The sequence below is a fragment of the Pithys albifrons genome, chromosome 2 (assembly GCF_047495875.1).
Source record: "Pithys albifrons albifrons isolate INPA30051 chromosome 2, PitAlb_v1, whole genome shotgun sequence".
NCBI lineage: Eukaryota > Metazoa > Chordata > Aves > Passeriformes > Thamnophilidae > Pithys > Pithys albifrons.
In genome coordinates, this window is record NC_092459.1 from 49,602,702 (window position 1) to 49,625,642 (window position 22,941).

General features: G+C 39.0%; 1 protein-coding gene across 1 annotated transcript in view; it reads left to right on the forward strand.

Annotated features, from left to right (window-relative positions):
• The window catches only part of SLC35F1 (solute carrier family 35 member F1), a 242,607-nt gene that overhangs the window by 172,441 nt on the left and 47,225 nt on the right, over positions 1-22,941 (forward strand). The window contains exon 3 of the mRNA XM_071548962.1: positions 20,839-20,966. Within this exon, the coding sequence (XP_071405063.1) occupies positions 20,839-20,966 (128 nt within the window). The remainder of the gene's footprint in view (positions 1-20,838; positions 20,967-22,941) is intronic.

A 22,941-nucleotide genomic window follows, 5' to 3' on the forward strand; every position in this document is an offset into this window, starting at 1 on the left:
TACGGCTTGCCTTCTGTGAGAGCCAACACAGACAAGTGACATTTGGGTTAGTGATTTTCAGGGATGGGAGATGGGAAGCTTGACCTAGCAGATGCAATTAGTTTGCCTTTATTTTTTTTAACAGGACTGTTCCAAATGTGAAGTAATATAGAAGTATTGTTAATTCTGGTCTGTAAAAGAGAATCATAAAGGCTAGATCATTTTCTCTCCCATTCAGTTTTATATTCCAGCATGGAACCAATGTGGGATCACTCTTCTATGTCCTTTTAACCTACCTGTAGGAAAAGAGAATGAAGGTGCCTTGAAATCCTACTTCCCTCCCACCTTGCTGTCTCTGTGATACAAATGTCAGAACACCAGTGTGAGGGACTCTCAGTCTGATGTTAGAGGTATGATCACTCCCTCCATATTTATGCATGTACAACAACATTAGTGTACTATGAATTTTAATCCGGGCTATATATGCAGCCATATCAGGGAAGGAGAAAAAGGTAATACTTTTATTTCTGCTTTTGTCCTGAGTTAGTCTGCCCAGCACCAGCAAAATTACTTTGTATGTGAGTAAGCTACAGCATCCATCAGAGCATGTTAGGGAAAGAGGAACAAGATTTTTGTGAATGCAGTAATAAATAAATAATCATGACTTGCTGTTAATCCATTTCACAAAGTCCTACATGTAGCATACTGAAAGGGAGCATGCACCTTTACTGTCATGGGCAACATTACCTCTATTGAATGCTTCAGCTCTGGAGAAAGGCCCACTTCTGCCTGAATGAAATTTAAGTGTGTTTTTCAGCTGCCATTAGTCTCGATATTGCTCTTAATGCTGTTAAGGGCATTGGGAAGTTAATCAGTTAAGAAATCCTTACCTGCATTGCAAGATGCACTTTCTATGGAAAAAGTTGTAGTATAAAGATGGTAACTGTCATGGTTGCTTGTATAGGTACCTAATTATACTTTATCTTCCAGCCATTCCCTGGTAAAATAGTGCTGATGATATTTGAAAATATGTGGCTTCTCGTTAGTTGCACACTTGACTGATTATATACTTGTCTTCATGGCCAAGCACTGCTGAATCCCAGTCTCATGACACAGCCTGTTTTCCTGCTCAGCATACACATCTGGCAGCTCTGCTCTGTGAGACCTCACTTTCCTAAAAGATGGGGAACAGACATTAGTGCTGTTGCTGTGATCTTAAAACTCAGGTATATTAATACAATGTCCTGCAGAAGGCCAGAAGTCACTTCTTGGTCACACAGGTGGCACTTCAAACTATTATCAGAAAAATTAATTAATACTCCTGCCCAGGCTCAGTATTTTTTTATCTATTTATTCAGTAAAAGCTAGCACTTTAATTTTGCTGATTTAGCTAGATAAATGGCCTGTCTTTATTAAATACACTGGTGTGCATTTTACAGAAAGGTTTGACTATAATTACAGTGATGTTAAAATAAGTTTATTTTCCGTAAAACATAAAGGGAAGCTGTTAACTGTCTTCTGCATAGTTGCTCGGTTATTTATCTTGAGAAGTAAACATCAGCCATATGCCTAAACCAATGGTGTCCTTTTTCTACTGCATTAATTTGCAGAGCCTAAACCCTTTAGTACCCCCAAATATGGGTGATGGCCACAGCGTGAGCCTACCTGCCTAATGAAGGCAGCTGGTAAACAACAAGCATATCACAAGCTTTTCTAAGGCTTCAGATGAACATTTTTCAGAGGGGACCCATGTGTCATGGTAAGTTCATGCTGCTAAACTGGACCATACATGGGTGCAAAGCCCAGTAGGAAAACATGACCTGACATCTTTTCTGGTCCAACTTCCCATTTTCTGTCTTTGTTTGGTGATAATGGACCAAACACTGGAAATATGACTGATGACTCTGATCCAGTAAGTGATGCTTATGTACAATAGCTTTCATACCACCTCCAAAGGAAACAGAAAGTCCTTTCGTTATTGCAGAGAAAGTCTTTGGTTAAGGCAACCAGAGAAGGAAGTATAATAACTTAAAGATCAATGTTTCCATTACAATTTTACATTCAAGCAATTGTTGCTGTAAGCTACATGAAAAAAAGGCAATTAATGAAAAAAAATCTTAGAGAATAAGTAAATTTACCAGATCAAAAAATGAAGTATTGCTGAATAAGCCCTTATTATCCAGTGTCAAGCCCAGTAGCATGTAAATTAATGTAATAGAGATGATGAACTGCTCTAACCTTGGCTAGTGCTCCTAGAGCTGATAGAGTTGATGAGAATTTGAAGTACAAAAGGTTTTTTTAGAGGACACTCACTGACATTTTGAAGGATGCCATTAAGGGAAGCTAACAGACTCATCACATTTTTTTCCTTCCTTAAATATGACTCTTATGGTTAGAGCTCTGTCCACCTAATGAGCAGTTAAATGGGGCTCATGTATAAATGACAATAGTTAATCTAAATTGCACCTTAATGCTGAGGCTGATGGTCAAGGTGGTACATAGAAGGTAAAACTAGAGAGCAGGCATAGCAATATTTGGGAAGACGCTTCTTCCCTTTCTCAGTCTCTGCCTTATGTTGGAGTGCTAGACATGGAGGTGGAAGAGAAACGAGAGCTCAGGGAGTGCCAGTGTGAGCACTCATGAGCTGCCTTTCTTGTCAAAGCAGGAGGAATTAAACATGCATATGAGAACAGGGCTTTTTTTGAGGTGTCATTGATAAAATCAGGGAAGGGGTGGATGAGGTAGTGAACAGGAGAGGTGTCTTGCAGGGCATGGAGCCAGGCAGCTCCAGTAGACAGGCAAGCCCTTTTCAGAGTGCAGACTAGGCTGACAAGTTGGTATCAGAATCTCTCCCTGTTGCAGGAAACAGCAGAAAAGCTTTTCATATCCTGGATGAGTGAAAGGCTTCAGGCAGATGGCCTTTTCATATAGCCACAGATGAATGTCAGGAGGGCACATCTCCACAGGGACAGCCGTTGCACAGGGGGATGCAAAAGAGAAAGTTGAAATATGTTTTTCAAATATTTGTAAAACAGATGAGGTGAGAAATTCATCTAGCAGGACATTTCATTGCATGCATTTTCCCAATCAAGATTTCTCAGACCTATATAACAAGCAATTTTTACTTTTTAAACTAGAAGCCTGGGAATTTGGGTTCCCCTTGCTCAATTTCCTCATGTCCAGACTGGTCCCAAGAAAAGCACAGTTACAAAACACAAATAGTTATATAGGAAAGCTCTTATTCATCTCATGTGACTAAGTTTTAGTGTGGCTCAGCTGAAAGTAATGGTACTAATATACCATGGTGTTTAAAATTTAGTTCTTCAGTTCTCTCTCTATAATTACCACTCCAGTCATCTTTCAGATCATAGATGGTGTCCTTCACCTCCTTTCACTCCCATCTAAATAAAATTTGTGTATGAAACCCATTAACTTCTACTGAAATAAGAATGCAAAGAATAAAAACACTGAAGGCAAGCATTTGAGTGCTTCCGTGGTTATGTAGTTTTCCCTCCCCCTTGATGCTCCCAAGTCTAGTCCCATCTGCAATTCCTTAGTCTCACCTTTTCTTTCTCAGCATGCATTTTCTCTTCTACAAACAAGGGAGAGGCAGGCTTGTGATGAAAGGGATATCATCCAGAGTATCTTGCTCTTTAAGCACCTACTGGTATTTTGCAGTGAGATGAGTGTAAACACATGGATCAGTAAAGCAGCTCTTGAAATTACATACTAAAATCCTAATTTTTATGTTGTGTTTATTGCCAGGGCTGAGAGTTATCTTTCTCTGACTTTCAAAAGCAGCAGCATTGGTGAGGAAGATAGCAGTGACAGAGCTAGACAGAGCCTTTGTGGTGCTCTGTGTACTGAGGATATTGTGAGTAGCTGAGTCATATAGAATCATAGAATGATTTGGGTTGGAAGGGACCTTTAAAGGTCATCTAGTCCAACCCCACTTCAATGTGCAGAGACATCTTCAATTAGATCAGGTTGCTTAGAGTCATGTCCACTTGACTTCTGCTGGCTAGAAAACTTTATTTTTCATTTGGTTTTTGGAAAGGGTCCTGGATTTTTGTCAAATGTCAGAGAAGAGAGGATTCGCTGCATGGCAGTGAGGACAGAAAAGAGAGAGACTGGAAGGAGCAGCAGCAGCAAGAGCCCCAGATGAGAAAAGGATTCTGTGTATAGTCTGTCTCTTCTGGGCTGCATGGAGATGTGTTACAGGAGTACGAGTGTTTTCGCAGGAGGCCAGAAAGTGACCAAATGTGAAGACACCCTTGGCATTATGTATGTGAAGAGTTCCCTCACCAGCAGTATGCTTGTGCTAAGCCATATGTGCAAACACACAGAGGTACATACATGCCCACTCCTCCCTGCCCCCCAGCTGCTGCTAGTCAGAGGAGCACTGGCCAAGAGAAGATACAGCTCTGTTATAGCCAGTCTTTTGAGGAAAAGACAGAAGCATAAACTAAACTCTTCAAATCCACTAGCCAAGAGTGAGAATTTAAAAAGTACTGAAATTGAAGCAGGTTATGCTTGTTTTCTCTGGATGGGTGACTGTGCCGATATTGTTCTTGTTTGTGTGTGTACCTGTACAGGATATAGGGCATCAAATGAGTAATCACATTGTTATCCATACTTAGCATTAATACTAACTAGTGCTCAGCATAATTCCTGCCCTCTTCTGTTGCAGAATGAGGCAATCAGACCTGAAATTATTTTGGAGGAGACTAGGAGAAAAATAATATTTGCATGAAACCATTTGAATGTATGGCATGGACGGTGCCAGGAGGAACTCGTTGCTGTTAGTCCTTTGAATGAGAAGTTGAGTGTCTGCTCTTAGCTTTCAGAATTAAGGGGATATTCTGCCTTTCTTGTAGAAACTGGCACAGTCTGCTCTGCTCTTTTCTACTGGGGGCTGATGAATCTGCTAACTTTGTGAACATGACCATAAAGGCATGTGCCATCTCCTGACACAGGGGATAAAATATCTGGCTCAAGGCTGGTGGCACTTGCTAAACAGTCAAATGGCAGCATAGCAGAAGGTGCTAACATCAATTGCTGCAGGCCAACCACAGGGCAGGTGTGTGATTATGGGATACATTCGTATTTGAATCTAGCAAAATAGGCTGGAAAGGCAAAGGTAGAACTGCAGTGGGCATGTAGGGAAAAAGCTACCAACAGGGAGAGTAGTATGCAAGTGGTGAATGGGAGAAAGGAGAGAACATAATTATTCTTAGGAATGTTTTACATTTGAATGCTGGAATTTTCCAGATTGCAAAACAAACCAACACTTGGAAACATGTGCATGTGTGCTTCCAGCTCACAAAATACTCGGATTGCAAGAGCAGTTAAAGACCCATTGGTATCAAAACCTCTTTCAAAAGAGGCTCCTTTCCAATATTTAGTCTAAATTCTTTACCTCATGCTATACCTGCAATAGGTAAAGGTAGATTATATATCTATAATTTGATAAAAAATAATGTGTGAATTATATCCTTCCTGCCTGGGTGAAGCCATCCAGCCATCCACCATAGCCCTTTCCTCTGACAGGAGATTGCATGCTGGAAGGCAGAAGGTTTAAAGCAAGAGCTGAGAACATAAAGCCACATCTGAGAATATACTCTATATATCATGATTAATGATTAATTGCAGTGTTATTTTATTTCATTTTAGTTTATTTTGATACATCTTAAGAGAAGCTTATCTTCATTGTGAAACCAAAGGGTATTTATTGTATGATTTATTTTAAAAAGTGATAAAAATGTTAAGTATTTCACCTGTTGTATTGTTAGGTTTTATGTCACAAGTATCAAACTATGAGTCTATCAGTTCACATTGTTCCTTCTGACTTTCTATGAAATGATTAAAACATTTAAATAATAAAACCATAAAAAATAACTGAAAATCAAAATGAAACATCAAACTTGTAAAACAAATATATTAGAATTCAAATGCAAAAACGTTTGCATATTCTTCTCACTGGAGGTACTAATCAATTTTCATAAAAAATGTTCGTTTTGTCTAAGCAAATTTTATTGCTTTTTGACTAGTGAAATTGATGCAGAAGTCTGACTGCAAGGGAGATTTTTTTAGTCTGTCCTATTTGAAAATTATGTAAACTAGTAAGGAATTATAAATGCAGTCATTTATTTTGAAGCAAGAACTTTTTAGACATCTGTAAGACAGATCGCTGCAGACCTGAATAGCTATCATGGATCTTATGCATTTAAGAAACCCAGAGTTTGGCAGTGGATGAGCCTACATAGTTCTGTATCTTTGCTAAGATAGTGTACAGGGGAATATATGCATATGTATCATTTGTGTGGTACGTAAGTTCCAGTACGTAAATCTGGATGGGTTATGGGTGTGGTGTGCATGTTTATGTACAGTGTGCCCACCTGTTAGCACGTGCTTTTCTAGATCCACTTGTTGGAGAATTTTGCTTGTTTCTTTTTTTGTTTAAAGCTGATTTTTCCAGGATTATATCTGTGTTGGATGCAATTGTAAAGATGTATCATACAGATGAATTATACTCGCCCATTCTATCCAAAGTAACGTCACCTCCTAAAGGCAGAATTGTGTATTTTTATGCCTAAATATTATGCGTTCCTCTTCAGCAACATTAAATAGAGCAAGGCATAAGAAGAAAACCAAAAATACAGAGGTTGGCAGGAGAACTCTGTAGTCTTTATTGTGACAACACAAACCAACACCGATTATTTCCATTTTCTGAACTAAAAATGGGTTGTTGCTTATTTCTATCTAGTAAACAAAGCTAAATCTGTATGCCTAAAACCAAAACAAATTGTTGTTAAACCCACAAACGGTCCTAAATCATCCCATTGGAATTGTCTTCTAGCTCACTTGGAAGTAACAAAGATCTTCTATGCAAATGCTGAATATTGCCAAGCTGAAATTATTGAGAATATGTGTGTTACTCTATATGCATGGAAGATGGTGAAAAGCAGAATAATAAATTGATCCATTCCCTAAAACTATGGAAAGGCTGGATGTGGGTTTCCATGAAAATCTTATGGGTGAGAGAAATGGAGAGCAGGAAAATGAAATAAAAAGTAGGGCTTTTTGAACTCCTAGTGGTGCATTTGTCATTATAGTCAGCAATAATACTTGCTGGGGGATTGGTACAGATCTCATAACCAGCCTATAAATTGTGATGCCTTCCAGATCTTTATGGGGTATTTCTACTTCTTCCATAAGCTCAATGTCACCTCTAGCAAAGTACATAAGCAAGTCTTCCTATGCAAGTACTGCATGTATGGTTTTAACAGATGAATGCATATGTCCAAGTGCTACTTCCATTCTCTTCCTTTGCTGTCTGTCTGGCATGTTGAGTTTTATGCCATCAAACATTAATTGCTTTTTCTGAATTTCTTAAGAGCCCAGTCTGGTGTTTGCCACTAGAAATGGCCAGCTGTGTGAATATCCCAAAGGATCTAATTTACCTGGGCTACCCTGCACAAAGTTCACCTGAAGCCTCTGCTCACATTTTATATATATAGCTTATCTTACTGCCAGTGGCAAAGTTGACTGAAAAGGCTGAGCCTTCATACAGGAATACATTTTACTTTAGAAGATGTAAGCTGGAGACACCCAGTGCTGCTCCCACATCAGAATTCTGACTCTCTGCTGTTGTGCATTTTGTGAAGTCATTGCCACATTGGACAAAGGAGGAAAAAAACTCAAAACTCATCCTAACCTGGATTATCCTCACTGAGCACAAGGCTGCAGAAAATTAAGGTAATAATTTTAAAAAAGTGTAAATGGGTATTTAAGTATCAAAGAATGGAAATAGTTATGGGATGTTCAATGGCACCTTCACTTTTGTTAGATGGGATTACAGAACCCTCAGCTTTGCCTTCTCTAGTTCAGGGTTCAATAGCACCTACTATCTCCTTTTCCAGTCAAGTTCATGTGCAGGTTCATCACCTATGAATTGTATATTTCTATAAAAAAATTCCATCCTGATTTTTTTACAATAAGATTTTCTTGATGCTAGATGCCACGCAGTGTTTTACGGGAGTTATTTTATGTACTGCGTTTCCAGAAAGCTTGTTATTCTACTTCTCTCACAGAAGGTGTTTTACTGTTGCTGATAAACGAGATTTCACACTTAATTATCATGGCCTTTATGATACAGTTTGAGTCTTCCACAGAGTAACATCTTTTCTCTGGGAAGTTCAGACAGTGTTTCTGGCTGCCTGATCTTGTGTAATATACCTTCATGCTGCCTGTGTTGATGAATTTTCTGAGAGATGGAATTGGCAAGGTGAACGCTCCTTTTGGGGTGGTTTCCTTTTCTTGAAATACTGTGCCAGTGCATTGCTCAGAATTGGATGCATCAGTACGACAATCTCATACAGAATTTAAAAAATGTTCCCCGTGTGCTTTGGAGCCCTCAGTGCTCTGTTGCTTTTATCAGCAGCTTGTGCTAGGAAGGTACATTGACTCTTCTTTCATGTACTGAACAGTTGTTGCATGACAGAACCTTCCCCAGTTGTGGAATGGGGAAAAGGGAGAAAAATGGTGACTCTTGCAAAACTGGATTGATGTCAAAGGATATCAGGAGTGTCTGAGTCAGATATGGATGCTTGTAAACATAGAAAGATGTCTTCCTGAATAAAATGATAGATGACAAGATGGTAAAGGTTTTATTAGGATGTAACCAACCAGCTGGATGTGTAAGGGGGCATGCTGTAGTTGTGATATGTGGTCATAATTCATGTATTAATATTTGGCTGCTTCATCAGTTGATGAATTTCTGCTTGGATGTTAATTGCACATAATGCAAGTTCCTCTTACTCTAATTCTGCACTTTCATATTACAGACATCAATGTTGCAGCCAAAATATCTTCCTAATATGTTCATATTTCCTCTCCTATAAATGAATCAGATGTATTTTTAGTTAGGTGCCACTTCTCAAATGTGTGGAAAGACTGCTGTGTCATTACCTGTAAAACACAGGCAAGATAGATCCCAGTGAGGTATTCAGCAATTTGCTTATAAATCAGGATTCATGTAAGGGAAACACTTTTTTGTAATAAGGTTCTCATTAAGAGTATCACTGGGGGTTTTTTGCTGGGGATTTTTTGAGTTTTGGGGCAAGTAGCTGGGATCAAGAGAGGAGCTCCTCACAGCTGATGTGCCAAGTTTGCATACTTCTCAGCAGTGTTTTCTGATGCACATTCTCTTGAATTCCTGGTAAGAGTGGGAGTTTCAGTGCACCCTGCTGAGCACTGTGTGATTCAGTAGCACACCCTACGAAACTGTGCAGAAAGTGACTGAGATTTCCAGGGATAACAGACACCAAGTGCTGATTATTTCAGGAGTGATCTTAACACATAATTGAGATCTACTCACATTTATCCTGAAGCCAAAATGGGAGTATTGGCTGTTTCTTCCAGCAACACAGATCTCTTTTTGCCTTCCCAGAACTGCTCGCTCTTCTGGGACTGGACTCCTATGGGCACTAAATCACCATTCTGGGAAGTACCAGCTCATGTGCTGGCTCCAGATTCTGCCTCTAAAACCACCTCCTCCTAAAACTGTTTAGCTTTTCTAAGGTGTGTAGTTCAGTTCCTGGATGAATTGTTGGAACTTCTCTTATTACAATAGGATAGCAGGTAGCAAATGTAATACAAATCTGTCATTGATTAAGCAGCAGCACAGTGACATGGGCTCTCCTGCTACATGATACCTGACGATCTAAACTATACTTTATTGAATGTATTTGATGAGATCCTGGATTTCTCTGTCATATTTTTATTGGCTATCACTTTCTTCCATGGAAAGATAATACATGTTATCTTCAGTTAATTATTCTTTCAATACCTTTAGCATTTGCACAATCTCCACTCATCACTAGCACTAGATGCATAATTCAGATTATAAGAGCACTGATGGAATATCTCTCAGTTTACACATCACACTGCAGGTACTCTTTTGCCAGACTTTCAGAGACCTGGGAGACCTCCAGCTTGCTTGCATATCATCTCACTGCTTATCAGTCCCACTCTCAATCTCCTCGTTATTTCAGTTGCACAGCTACAGTAATTAGATTCTGTATTTTTCAGACTTCAAGACTAAACTAGGCAGGGATACAACATTTCCTTTGTCTGTAGATCTTGGTTTTCACTTTGTATGCAAGTCATTATTTTGTTCAAAAACAAGACTAGGTAAGGTTTAGTTCCTGATATAAAGCTGCTTTGACCAACTTACTGATGGTAAACTGACGCAAACTGAGCATTTAAAAAATGTTCAGTGTTTTATCTAGAGCAAAATAATGCCTGAACTGTATTGCATCAACTTTCGCAGCTTGCCGCTTTTCTGGGTATGACTGCACTTATGTCCTGGTCCTCACCACCGTGCTTGTGAAACGTGGCAAAAAATACACAAAAATTGAGTATTCTGACTATGCATCTGCTACAGGTGCTTCATAAACCTATTAATTATCTTTTTATTGAGTTTGAATAATGAAAAATTTGGGTTTTATTGTCAGAAATGTTACAGACCTGACCCCATTGCAAAGTTTTTGTAGCCCACTTCTGCCAGCTTAGGTGGCAAGAAGTGCATGCCCAGTGACCACACGATTGAAGGCTGCTCTCCATTGTTCATGTTGCCTCCCAGATGGCTTTCTCCTTCGTGTAGATTTATGGGTGTATAAGTCTGATTTGTTTATCTGATACTAATACTCCTAAATCTGCATACATCACATTGAGACTCTATTGTTTTAGGGACACAACAGGTATGCAACAAAATATCACCTGCTCCAATCAACTCATCATCTGAAAATATATCTGACTTCATGTCTAATCTTAATGGTCGTTCTGGGTAACTCATACAGGATTATGTGATAATAAATAGCCAGTTTCTTCAGCAGAATGGCCTATAGATATCTAGTTGACACAGTACCTGTGCCATGACTTACGCCATTTAACTAGCATGATTCAGTGATATTTTATGCTTTTGGTAACATATTTCAGTAATCATGCTGCAAAAGGGGGTTTTAGTCGTTTTGATCATTATAGATGCAACATTGAAATTTCTAGTGTGTATGACTCCTGAAAATATGAAATGAGCAATTACTGAATTCACCAGCTCTGGGTGTTATTTGAAGCCACTGTGTTTCACATACTTTTGTGCTTATGCCTGCATTTTCTCTTTTCTTGACTGGCTTTACTTATGCCTTTTGGAATTACTGCCGTGCATAAAAAAATGCATGCGCTATGGCCAGTGATGAAGCCACAATGGGTTGCTGTGTCTTGCATGCTTTTCTTGGGCCTCTGCTGTTGGTCACCTTGGAGACCTGGACTGGCCTCACAATTGCTTTAACAAGCAGCACCTCCTACATTTTCTGCTTCAGGTGTAATTAGTGTCATTTCTTGAATAATCTGTGGTTGTTCTAATGTGAGGCTTTTAACCAAGATCAAGTTTCCCAAGCTTCTATATTCTTCCCAGGATAATATTTAATATTTCATTTGAAAGCTTAACAAACTGTTCACCAACAGTCATATGAGGAAAGTTCCAGAAGTGGGAAGACTCTCCTGGTTTCTCCTATGGCTGTATTCACAGATCGATATTCCAAGAGGATTGAGTGCATGTTTGCAGACTTTTAAGACAGAAGAATACTGGAATACCTCTAGAGATCATGAAGCACCTATAAAGTTGTATTTATCTTGAGCCACCCAGCCCTCATGTATACTGAACTCTTCAGCTTTCCTCTTGGCGCTGGGCAATGATATGAAATAGTGCTGGGTATTAGAGTTTTTAGGTATTTTTGATTAACACTGTTGACTCCAGGTGAAGTTGTAATTCTGCCAACCTTACTTCTTTTGCATCAGCTTCCCTTATTATTCTACTTTAAAATGACCTTTTAAATGTTAATTGATTTGTTGCTAAAGTAACAAGAATTGTCACAGTATTGGAGTGTGTTTGTACTGGAAGAGACAGCACTTCCCTTCTTACTTATTCACCAGTAGCCTTTTTCCTCTTTTAGCCTCTTAGTAGTCATCAGCAGACAGGTTTCTTTCTTGGTAGATATCTCTGGGTTTCATAGCCTATAAAAAAATGGGTTCTTCTTCATGCATATCACATGCTGTGTCCAGTCATTGCTTGTATTTCATGCCAGCACCTGCTACTAGGTAGCAAATTGGTGAGCCCCAGAACCGTCATTGCCTGATACGTTAGGGATTTATGGCTTGTCTTGAATGAGCTGGTATATAAGAAGCCCCAGAGTCCAGACTCTGGTGTCTAATAGTGTGTGTACTTCCAAGCCTATACTTAGTGGTGGCAGTGTTAGGTTTTCTCTCTTCTGCTCAGTTAACTATTCACAATAAACCTGTAGCAGCCAATATCTTTGCACTCTCTGTCAGATTAGATTTAAATTGGATCAGTGTGTTCAAACATTACTGATAGGGAGTAGAGAAATATACACATTCCTTGACTTCTTTATTCTTTTTTATTGTCTTTTGAAGACAAGGGTAGACATTAATCTTCAGTTGGGTCTGCTTTATCTGTGGATGGTTAATAGTAATGACAATTTGCATTGTCTTTTTTTTTTTTTACTATCTAGTCAAATCTCATGCTTTGGGGAATAAAATTTATAGGAATCATGAATAACAAGTAGATAATTCATTATTCATATCTGTCTACAGGGGTAAAAATGTCACAGGATGGGGAAGTAGCTGGTCCAATTTTTTGTAATGAGTTGATGAAAGGAAAAAAAAAAAGAAACCTCATGCACCCTAAATGATTCCTCTGCCTTAAACAATGAATGTTATTTCTTTTAAGATTATTTGATTTTAAATAAATCATGTGAATGTGATTAACATGCCCAAGATTACCCAGGATAAATTATTCATGCAAATTATACATTCATAAATTACATACAGAGATATACACAGATTTCTTTGACTAACACTCTAGTAAATTTGAAAATGAGATTTTCCTTCTGAAAACATTTGTATTGTAAGTAGTTTCATTCTAGATAAAATAGGATCAGCAATGAAAAAATACTTGACTGCATAGCTTACAGGGTAAAGAAAAAGAAAAGAGAGAGAGAGAGGGAGAGGAGAGGAGGGGAGGGCAGGGGAGGGGAGGAAAAAGAATTGAATTTCAGCTGGAAGGGACCTATAATGATCATCTGTCCAGCAGCCTGTTTTGAAGTACTTCTGTGTGAGTGAGTCAATTTTAACTCCAAAAGCTGGGAGACTACACTATTAGCTCAGAAGTAACTTAAATCAATTTTTAAGATTTCATGCAGCAAAACATAATCAAATCTCTGGTCAGCTTCTTGGTGTGCTCATGTCCCTCTGCATTACAGAGGTGCAAGTGCTTCTCCCAGGACATAGTCTGCCATTTCAGGGAAGGTGCTCACCTAAGTTTAGGCTGGGTGATAAAACAAATTGAATGAAAAAATTGTATACTAGAAACATCATAGTGGTTTTTATCCTGACATTTTAAAGGACTAGGAGTTTACAGGTCTGATTTTTTGAAATAGTGCACTGTTCCGAGCTTTCTTCAGGTCTTACATGATTCTTGACATGGACTGTTCCTTGCAGTCCCAGTGGCAGTAACAACCAGCATTGTGTCTGCCAGCAAGGAAAATTTGTATGTAATCTACTGGGTGTATAGGGGGAGAGAAAATGAGGCATGAATAAAATCACCAACTCCTTTATTTCTACAGTTTTAGTTGTAATTTACCCCTAAAACTAAATGATATAATCAGTAATCTCATGAAATAAGAAGACATCTGAACATTATCAGATCTAACCACATTGCTTAGGCTGGATCAAAATGAAGGCCAGAAATTAAGCCTTTAATGTTTTGTGAAAACGCATGTTCAAAATCTTGGATCTGACTCAACTGTTAGGATTTACACTCATGGTCAAACCAGACTGATCTGCAAAATTTCTAAATGGAAATGACAAGTCTAAACACTTCAGATAAGCTTATAATTTACTAACTGGAAAGCTGTTAATAGACTAAGTATATTATAAAAGAGAGGAGGGTTAAAATGACAGAAGTAGCAGACAGAAGGGGTACAAAGTTTACTTTCATTTTGTGTTACTCCTATGATAATCTGGAGATCAAAGGTTATAGAAAGTACCTCTTTACAAAGTATTAGCCAAGTAAATGTTAGTATGATAGGTAAAGGTTGAAGACTGCAGAGTTGAAACAGACAATGAAAATAAATAGAACCCCTTTAAAACTGAAAAATACTGTTAATTGTGATTGGACAGTTTTAGTTTGTAAGAAGGTGAAAACAAATTGCCATGGTGAAGCTCGACCCTGGCAAGGTGTATGTGCCAGCTCCTGTGTTCCTTCACAGCAGCACCACCTGTTGCAGGCTTGCTCCAGCACCCAGGGCAGGAAGCCCTGCAGCCTCATTGTACAGTGCACTCTTGCAGCAAGATGGTGTTCATGGCTGCTGGGTTTGTTTCAAAGGCTGCTGTTGCCCTGCTGTTGTGATGAACAAGGCATTTGCATGACTCGACCTGTGTTAGAAAAGGGAATATTTGTCCCTTGTCTGGATCTACTTACTTGGTGCTCACCTCAGACTGGATTTAGATGGATTTTGTTGCAGACTGCTTCAGACGGCTAAAAATTAATCTGAAAACCCCAAACCTTTATTTTTAGGGAGGTCGTTGCTGTGTCTCACTGTGCAGTCCAACAAGCACCAGTGCTGGCACAGGGCAAGGAGCGGGAACGTGTGGCCAGCAGATGAAGAGTCTGAGAGCAGCTTGAAGCAGATACCCAGGGCTGTCACACCAACAGCATGGCAGTGGGTTACACAGTTTTCCCACTGTGGGAGAGGAAGCAGGAGGGAGTTGTGGATTATGATCAGGTTGGATAAGATCAGATGTTCTGAAGAGGCAAAAGGAGCTGATGTTATCTAAACTCCCAAAGGCTTGCTGAAAGCATGGTATAGGACAAAAGCAGTGTAGTCTATAAGCAGTCATCCATAAGGTGAACAGAGTATATTCAGGTGTTTTGTGAAGCCAGACTGGAGGAGCATTACTGCTAGAGAACATTTTCTCTATTGTGTAACGGATTAAGCAGTGATGGTTGTTTTGCCTTTAGGCAACAGTATTACCATAAAGTAGTCATCAGTAATACAAGTGGATATGAGGAGATAAGAAACTGGTTTGGGTCAGAGGATTTGAAGTCACACAAAAGAGGGACAGGTCCTTTTGAGGTTTTGTGGGGAGCTGAAAACCTTCTACAACAGGCTTTCAGTCTCCTGAACCAGCAACTTGTCAGAGCAAAGTTTTACTGTTCAGAATTGAGAGACTTTTGGCTTTGTAACACAGAGATCTGCGTTACCTCTACATGGTGTTACCTCATTTGACTGCCTCCTTCCCCTGGTCCTGCAGCAGGGCTGGATGACTACAAAGTCTGTAGAGAAGCAATGTTTGTACTGGTGAAGATACTCGTGTATCTGGAAGACTCTATATGATGGGTGAAAATGAAAAATAAACAATTATTCTGTAATCCTAATTTGTAATTTAGATGCTTTTTCAAAAAAAAAAAAAAAAGAGATAATCTTAGTCCTCTTTGAGACTTGTGCTTCTTTGCCACACAGCCCTTGACTCTGGCACTCTTGTGAGAGGAGGGGAGGACTGGCATAGCTGGTAGCCCTCCCTCCCCAGGTTGGCTTCCTCTGTACAAGTCTCCTGCACTCATTTAGATCTCTCTGCTAAACTTTTTAAAGTGTAAGAAGAGCACAGCTCCTTTGATGATCTTGATCTAAATAGCAAGTTGTCATCTGAATTAAAAGAGGGAGACTGCAGCAGATGAAAGAGAAGCAATATGCTTATTTTCTGGTCTAGGAGTGCTGTTACTCTACCTGTGTATCAAGCCCATGCACAAATAATTGGAAATTTGCTGTCTTGATGGCTGTTGAGTTTTTTTATTGTACCTCTGACACTGTGTGGGTGAATGTGAAAAGGGGTTTGGACACGTATGTATGTATTTTTGGTAGACACTGCACAGCAAAAGCCTCTTTTAATTTTCTCTCTAATTTATTTTTAATTTTGTAACCCCACGGGGTAAATCCTTATTACATGATGTAAAACCATCTCCTCTACAAAGCAGGTTATTTGTTGATTTTTAATTTGAGCCAGCAAATGCAGAGCTGTAGCTTTTTTCCAAACACTGAGAGCTCCTCTGTACATGTAACTGTCAAGTGTGTGTCTCACTGCAAAATTAGTAAAAAATGTAAAACTTAAACCTTTCATTATAGGAAGAGCAAAAAGAGAGGATTTGTATTTCTCTGTACTAGGGGCATGTCAGACTTCTGAATCTTGAAACATTCTTAATAGGCAATTTGCTTTTAAATGTACATTACATTTGGAATAGATTGAATATGAAGACTCACATTTTCAAAAACTCAAGTCCTGACCAAAGTTAAGAGTTTGTTTTTTGGAAAGGGATCTCCATCAAAAGATGCCAGTGTCTGAAGATGGCAGTACTTTGTGCACTTACATAAGGGCGTGTTCACTTACATCAATATGTGCTTTGCCTCACTGGAAGCGTTGCCCTTAAGCCAACCTGCACACCTTATAGTTTAGTATTTGTTTATATGACTGGCTGGAAGTCTTAGTCACAGACCTACTGCAATAATAACAAAAACACATGATCTGATATAATCTCTCTTCCATTCACATTCAGTGGGAAGGATGTTTATTTTAAAACACTTATTCTAAACAATTCAGGTTAAAAAATAACTGAAAGAAAAGCTTCAAAATGCCTTACCAGATAGTTCAGGTGTAAGAATCTACATTTGGTCCTTCTGGTCTACAATGCTTATAATTCAAAAGTCATTAATAATTAGTTTGCTTGAGTTATCGTCAAGAGAAATAAAAAATCCTCCAGATTGTCTTGTTTTGTTTTTAATTCAGTGTCGTGATTTTGTTGCCCTCTGTGTTTTTGTGCTAAGGTGTTTATTTCTGTTCAGGATGTAGGTCTTTGAATAAAGCTCTGCTTCTTCTTTGAATCTTCCCAAGACAAGGCTTCCCGCTTACCTCCTTAACGCCCATTTCACTTCTCTTTGTTGTCTGATTCACTAAGGATGCCATCTGTGATTGCTGTTCAGAGGTCCTGTCCTGCTGGCAGCACCTCACCTCTTCTGAGTGTCTTACACTGTTGCCTTCTACAGCATCACTTTTGCAAAAGTGGAACATTTGAATATGGTGGCTTTATTTCAGCCACATGTCAGAACCAGAGCACCACCTGCCTCTTCCTTGATTTGTCCATAGCCCTGGACTAACAGTCACTGCAGACGATCACCTTCCTTGTGCCTTTCCTCCTTAGAAAGTCTCCCACTTTAAAAACAATTCATTCCCTTCTATACATTGTGGTGACAATGCCAAAGAAATAGAGAGCAGTTAACAAATACCAGTACCTAGAGTAACAATGTTAAATATGTATTGCTTTTGTGCAACATCTTAGAATTAAGGTTGGAAAAGACGTGTAAGATCATTGAGTCCAACCATTTACCCAGCACTGGCAAGTCCACTACTAAACCATGTCCCTAGGTGCCATATCCACACATCTTTTAATTACCTCCTGGTACAGGATTCCACCACTTCCCTGAGCAGCCTGTTTCAGTGCTTCACAGCCCTTTCCATAAAGAAGTGTTTACAAATGACCAATCTAAGCCTCTCCTGGCACAACTTGAGGCCATTTCCTCTTGTCCAGATACAAGGATGTTATTTGGAAGAAGAGACCGACCCCCACCTCACTATAACCACAACCTTCTTTCAACTTGGTATCATCTGCAAACTGAGGATGAACTTGATCCCCTCATTCCAGATCATTGATAAGGATACCAAGCAGAACTGACTCCCAAACTGAGCCCTGTCAAACACCACTTGTGATCAGCTCAAATATACTCTCAGCTGGAGTTCATTGGTTTTGCTAAAGCTTGTAGATCTACACAACTGCTATGTTAATGATAACCAATAATAATAATATGAGTGGAGGAACTGTGTTCTGAAACCAGACCTTTCTTACACTCTAAGTAGCAGGAGATGCAGCAAGGCAGTGGAAGTGAAGACTGAAAAAGAGGCATATCTGCCACAAGATTTTTTTTCCAGGAACAAATTTTCTAGTTTCTTGCTGTCATGCTGGGTGTCTATACATATTCTGCTTTCCACTGGGCAAAACAAAGACACTTGCTGTGAAGCTGAGCCAGTGTTCTTCAGAGCTGTACAGTGCCTGCATAAATTCATTTTTGTGTTGCTTTTTGTTCTGCCCAGCCTTCTCAGCTGAAACTGATCTTTTGCAGTTTGGAATGTCTCAGAGCTGTATATCAAAGATAAGTTACTAAATGCCAAGTATTTTTCATATTTTTGTCATTAGCAAAGAAAGGATTGAGAAAGCAAAAGAGGGAACTGTGTATTAAAATTCTAGGAGATTTCATTTCCATTCCTGGAAACACTAACTTTACCCATTAGCCAGAAGTCATGGCCATACATGCATTTTTAAAGCTAACTTATTTGGTTACATCTAAGCAGTACAGTGATCTGTGGTTGGAAACTGATGAAAGCACTGACAAACCAAAGGCACCAAGAGTCCTTAACTTGAATCCATAAGTCTTGCTTGGATAAGCTATTGCCAGTGCACTTCTTGAGCCTACCACTTCTTTCTGCTTTTGTAGGAACCATCAAGGTCCTGCTATAACAAAACCAGATTCAGGTGGGATTTTCACTGTTGGAAGAGAGACTGCAGCTTGATGTCTTTGTGTTTTTAACTTTCTCTTTACAAATAAATGAAAAATCACTCTGAAATGTTAACCACACCTTTCCATTGCATTGGTGTTTTCCAGTTGATATTTTAAAGGCACTATCTGGGCAGCATAAAAATTTGAGATACAGTTTTGATACCTTTAAAGGTTATATCTTGGTGGTTTACACTTATTTTCATATGAATTAAGACATCTAATCTCAAATACTTTTTTGAAAATACCTCCCTAAATAAAGTTTAAAAGTAAGATCTAAAGTATTCCTCTTTCTGCCCACTCAAACAGTACATAAATGTAGTCATAATTCAGGTCTGAAGGATGGGATTTTCTTTTTCTTGAGTTCTCCTGTTAGTTGGTATAACAGGGAAGTGTGGTATGACTGAATGTACTTACTCCATATTCACTGTCTTAAGTATTAGCCTTCTCACTGCCTTGTTTCTGCTATTTTTCTGCTGCTTACTGAGAAAAAGAGAGTAAAAGAGAGGAAGAAAAGGGAGGGGTGCAAGGAGGGAAGGGAGGGAGGAAAGGGAAGAAAGACTTTTTAGCATAAACTTTTTAAGCATTTATAGTTTTGCACTCGATGTCATTATCACTAAAAAATAATGAGGTTGCTGCCTAATAGTATCCCACTGAAAGAGTGTATATGTGAGCATCTGTTAATGAACAAACATGACATTATTCAGATGCTTTGTTCAGAATATCCATTCAAGTCACTCAGCGAGGCCAAGATTTGACATCTAAGATTTCCGTATTAACTTCTACAGTAATTATTTGTTTTTCTGTGTTTGAATCTATAAGGTCTGAGATACCTGTGCTATAGAGAACCTGCTGTTTCTGCCATGGTATGGCAGCCCATGTATTACTGGGTCCATTTGTATCACAGAGTGAACACCCTTGTCATGAAGGAAAATGATGAAGGAGACTTGGGAAGCCTGATCAAGTTTTGGTGGGAATTGATAATAATGTCCCTTTTCTTCTCATTTCCTCATTCTTCCACTCATTTTGATGATCAGAGACACTTAGAAAGGCTACAGCAACAAGATCAAATTGCTGAATAGTAGTTTTTTCTGTAAAACTTTCAAGACAGTTCAAATACCATTTATGGTACTTTGGCATTACAAATCAACCCTACTTAGATACTTTTTTAAGCTACAGACTCTGAAAGACATCCAGTCATACTGTGTTCAGTCACAGTCCATCCCTTTTCACAGTGGTGCCTCATCATGTCTGGAGCTTACTGTAATGCAAATAAGTTACAGGTTTGCCCACCCTCACTAATGAGCTGTTTTCTTTTGAATGGAGAACAATAATAATCCCTAGCATAGCATGAGGAATGCTTTGACCTTTTGAAAGTTGTGGGTTTGATCTGCAGGCTGTATTGTACTGCCAGACTTCATGTGGTGAAGATTAAGTATGGTTGATTGACAGGGTTCCCATAGGTGGCAGCGAACCTGCCTACTTCAGAAATCGATCCTGGGAGCAGAGCATCCTGTCACAAAAAATCTGTCTCAGTGCAGCCTTTCTCTAAACAAGTCTCATGCTTTGAACCTCTAGGCTTGGAATAACCTTCCTTGAAAGAGAATCTGTAATACACCCAAATATGATGCTGTTACTGTTCTACTCCATCATATTTACAAATACTGGCAATCTCCCTCTCTGGCAAAACACTGTTGCATCACATGTGCAACACACAACATTTACCAGTGTGTATGGAAATTATAAATGTATGTAATAAACTGCTCTATTCTTTAACGTGTGTATGTGTATGTATATGTCTATATATAAAAATTAAAAAAATAAAAAAGTAAGAACATATAATCCAATCTGCTCAGGCTGCACTTGTTTTTCTTGGTGGTTTACATCTTAAGTGAAATGTCAGTCTGACCTGCACATATTACTTTGCCAAACTGACTCTTCTAAGATCTGCTATGCAAATAGTGTGTGTTAACTTTCACCTCCTTGTAGTACCTCTTTATGGATGGTGTTTTTCAACAGCATAGCGTAAATGCGAGAGATCTAGATAATTTCTCTTGGCAGGCAGGTATTTTGGGCATGTAGACCTAACTTACATAATTCTTCTTGTTTATTACCACAGGAGAAGAAAACTTGCTGGCAATTTTGAAAAGGAGATGGTGGAAGTACATGATCCTGGGGATAATAGATATAGAAGCCAATTACCTGGTAGTTAAAGCTTATCAATACACCACTCTTACCAGTGTACAGGTAAGGACTCAAAAGATTTTCCCTTTTGAGGTAAGATAAAAGGTCCAGTGGAATCAGTGGTGTAGTGTCCAGTGGTTTGAGTGAACTAATACCTAGTTGCTGCCTCTGTCTTTTATGTGACCCATTTTTTCATATTGGACTATTTTTATGACTCAATCTTTTCCAAACTGTACAATAACATTCTGACTTTCATTTTATTTTCCTGTTCTAAACCATTCATAATCATGCTTTTTTGCATTATCTGCATAATTTGGTCCTTTAAGTAAATCTTTTCAGGTTAGCTGAAATGTTTTTCTCACTTCGTATTGTACTTGGGAAAAATGCAAGCATTTCTTTTAGGATTCTATAATTAGATCTGAATTCAGAAGGTATGTGGTGGGGTGATGCTGGCTGGATGCCAGGTGGCCACCAAGACCACTCTACTGCTCCCCTCCTCAGCTGGACAGGGGAGATAGAATATGTGGAAAGGCTCATGGGTCAAGATAAGGACAGGGAAAGATCAGTCACCATTTACTGTCAAAGCCAAAACAGACTCAACCTGAGGAAATGAGTCTAATTTATTACCAGTCAAATTGCACACATTCCTTCCCTGGTCTAGCATGGGGTCCCTCCTGTGGGAGAACTTCTCCATCAACTTCTCCAATGGGAGTCCTTTTCACAAGCTGCGGTTCTTCACAAACTAATTGGGCCCCTTCCCCAGCTGCAGTCCTTCAGGAACAGGCTGCTCTAGGGTGTGCAGAGATGTTGTTTTCACATACTCCACTCTCCAGCTGCAGTTTCTGTTGCACAGGGTTGCTTTTTTCCCCCCCACGCTTAACTGTGTTATCCTAGAGATGCTGCCACTGTCATTGATGGGATCAGCCTTGGCCAGAAGAGGGTCTATCTTGGAATCAACTGGCATTGGCTCTGTTGCACACAGAGGAAGCTTCTAGAACCTTCTCAGAGAAGCCATCCCTGTAGCCCCCACTGCTACCACAGGCTTGCCAACAGAAACAAATAGAGGATGTTTAGGATTCTATAATTAGATCAGAGTGCAAAAGTTGTCGTTATGTGAAATTAATGCATTATGGTGAAGAAGACTTACTTTAATGCAAGCTGTTAGATGTGTTATGTTATATAACAGCTTAATTGCAGCTATCAAACAGTGTACTCCATAAAATGTTACATGTTCAGTGAGCAAAAGCTACAGTAGTGATTTCTTCAAAGATTCAACCTGGATATTTTATATAGAAGCTCCAGTTTAAGTGGAGAAGGGAATAATAGAAAAATTTTTAAGAGAGTGGAAGTTGTCTGTCTTGGGAAATCATTGCATACTTCATTGCTTCTTGTTCTAAAACAAACCTACTGCTTCTTTATGTTATCTTTATATAACAGGGCAACATGAATTAGTGTTCACTGTATTTTGCACCTTACTTGCCAGAAGTTTGCATTAGAGACAGTAAAATAAAGGAGCACCAATTAATGTTCGCAGAAGCAGAGCTAATTAAGAAGGTATCTCTCACATAGTTGAAAAGCGATACTGTAGAATACTGAGCTACTTTAGCTGTACAAGAAGTAAAAATAGAAGGAAACTATGAATTCAAGAAATGTGAATTGAGGTTTATGCTAAATATCTACAAATGCGTTTTGCCATCAGAATCTGAGTTTGAGAATTCTTTGCAACACGCTCAGACAATGTAATATTGCTTTTTACACTTTTGCAGATCAGATTACTTAGTATAGAGTAAAGCTTAAATCCATATAAACCTCATAATGTCTGATTTTATACCCACTAAAAGCCTTGAAGAGAAAAGCAAGTTGAATTACTTCCTTAGCATGATTCACTCACAGCAAGTAGAAATACAGGACTGAGCAAGATGATCCAAGTCATTAAATGCCATCTCCCAAGCCCACCAACAAGCACATATCAGAGGTTCATCTGGCCAGACCCAAGGAACACCAATTCCAATAGATGCAGATCCTCACACCAGCAATG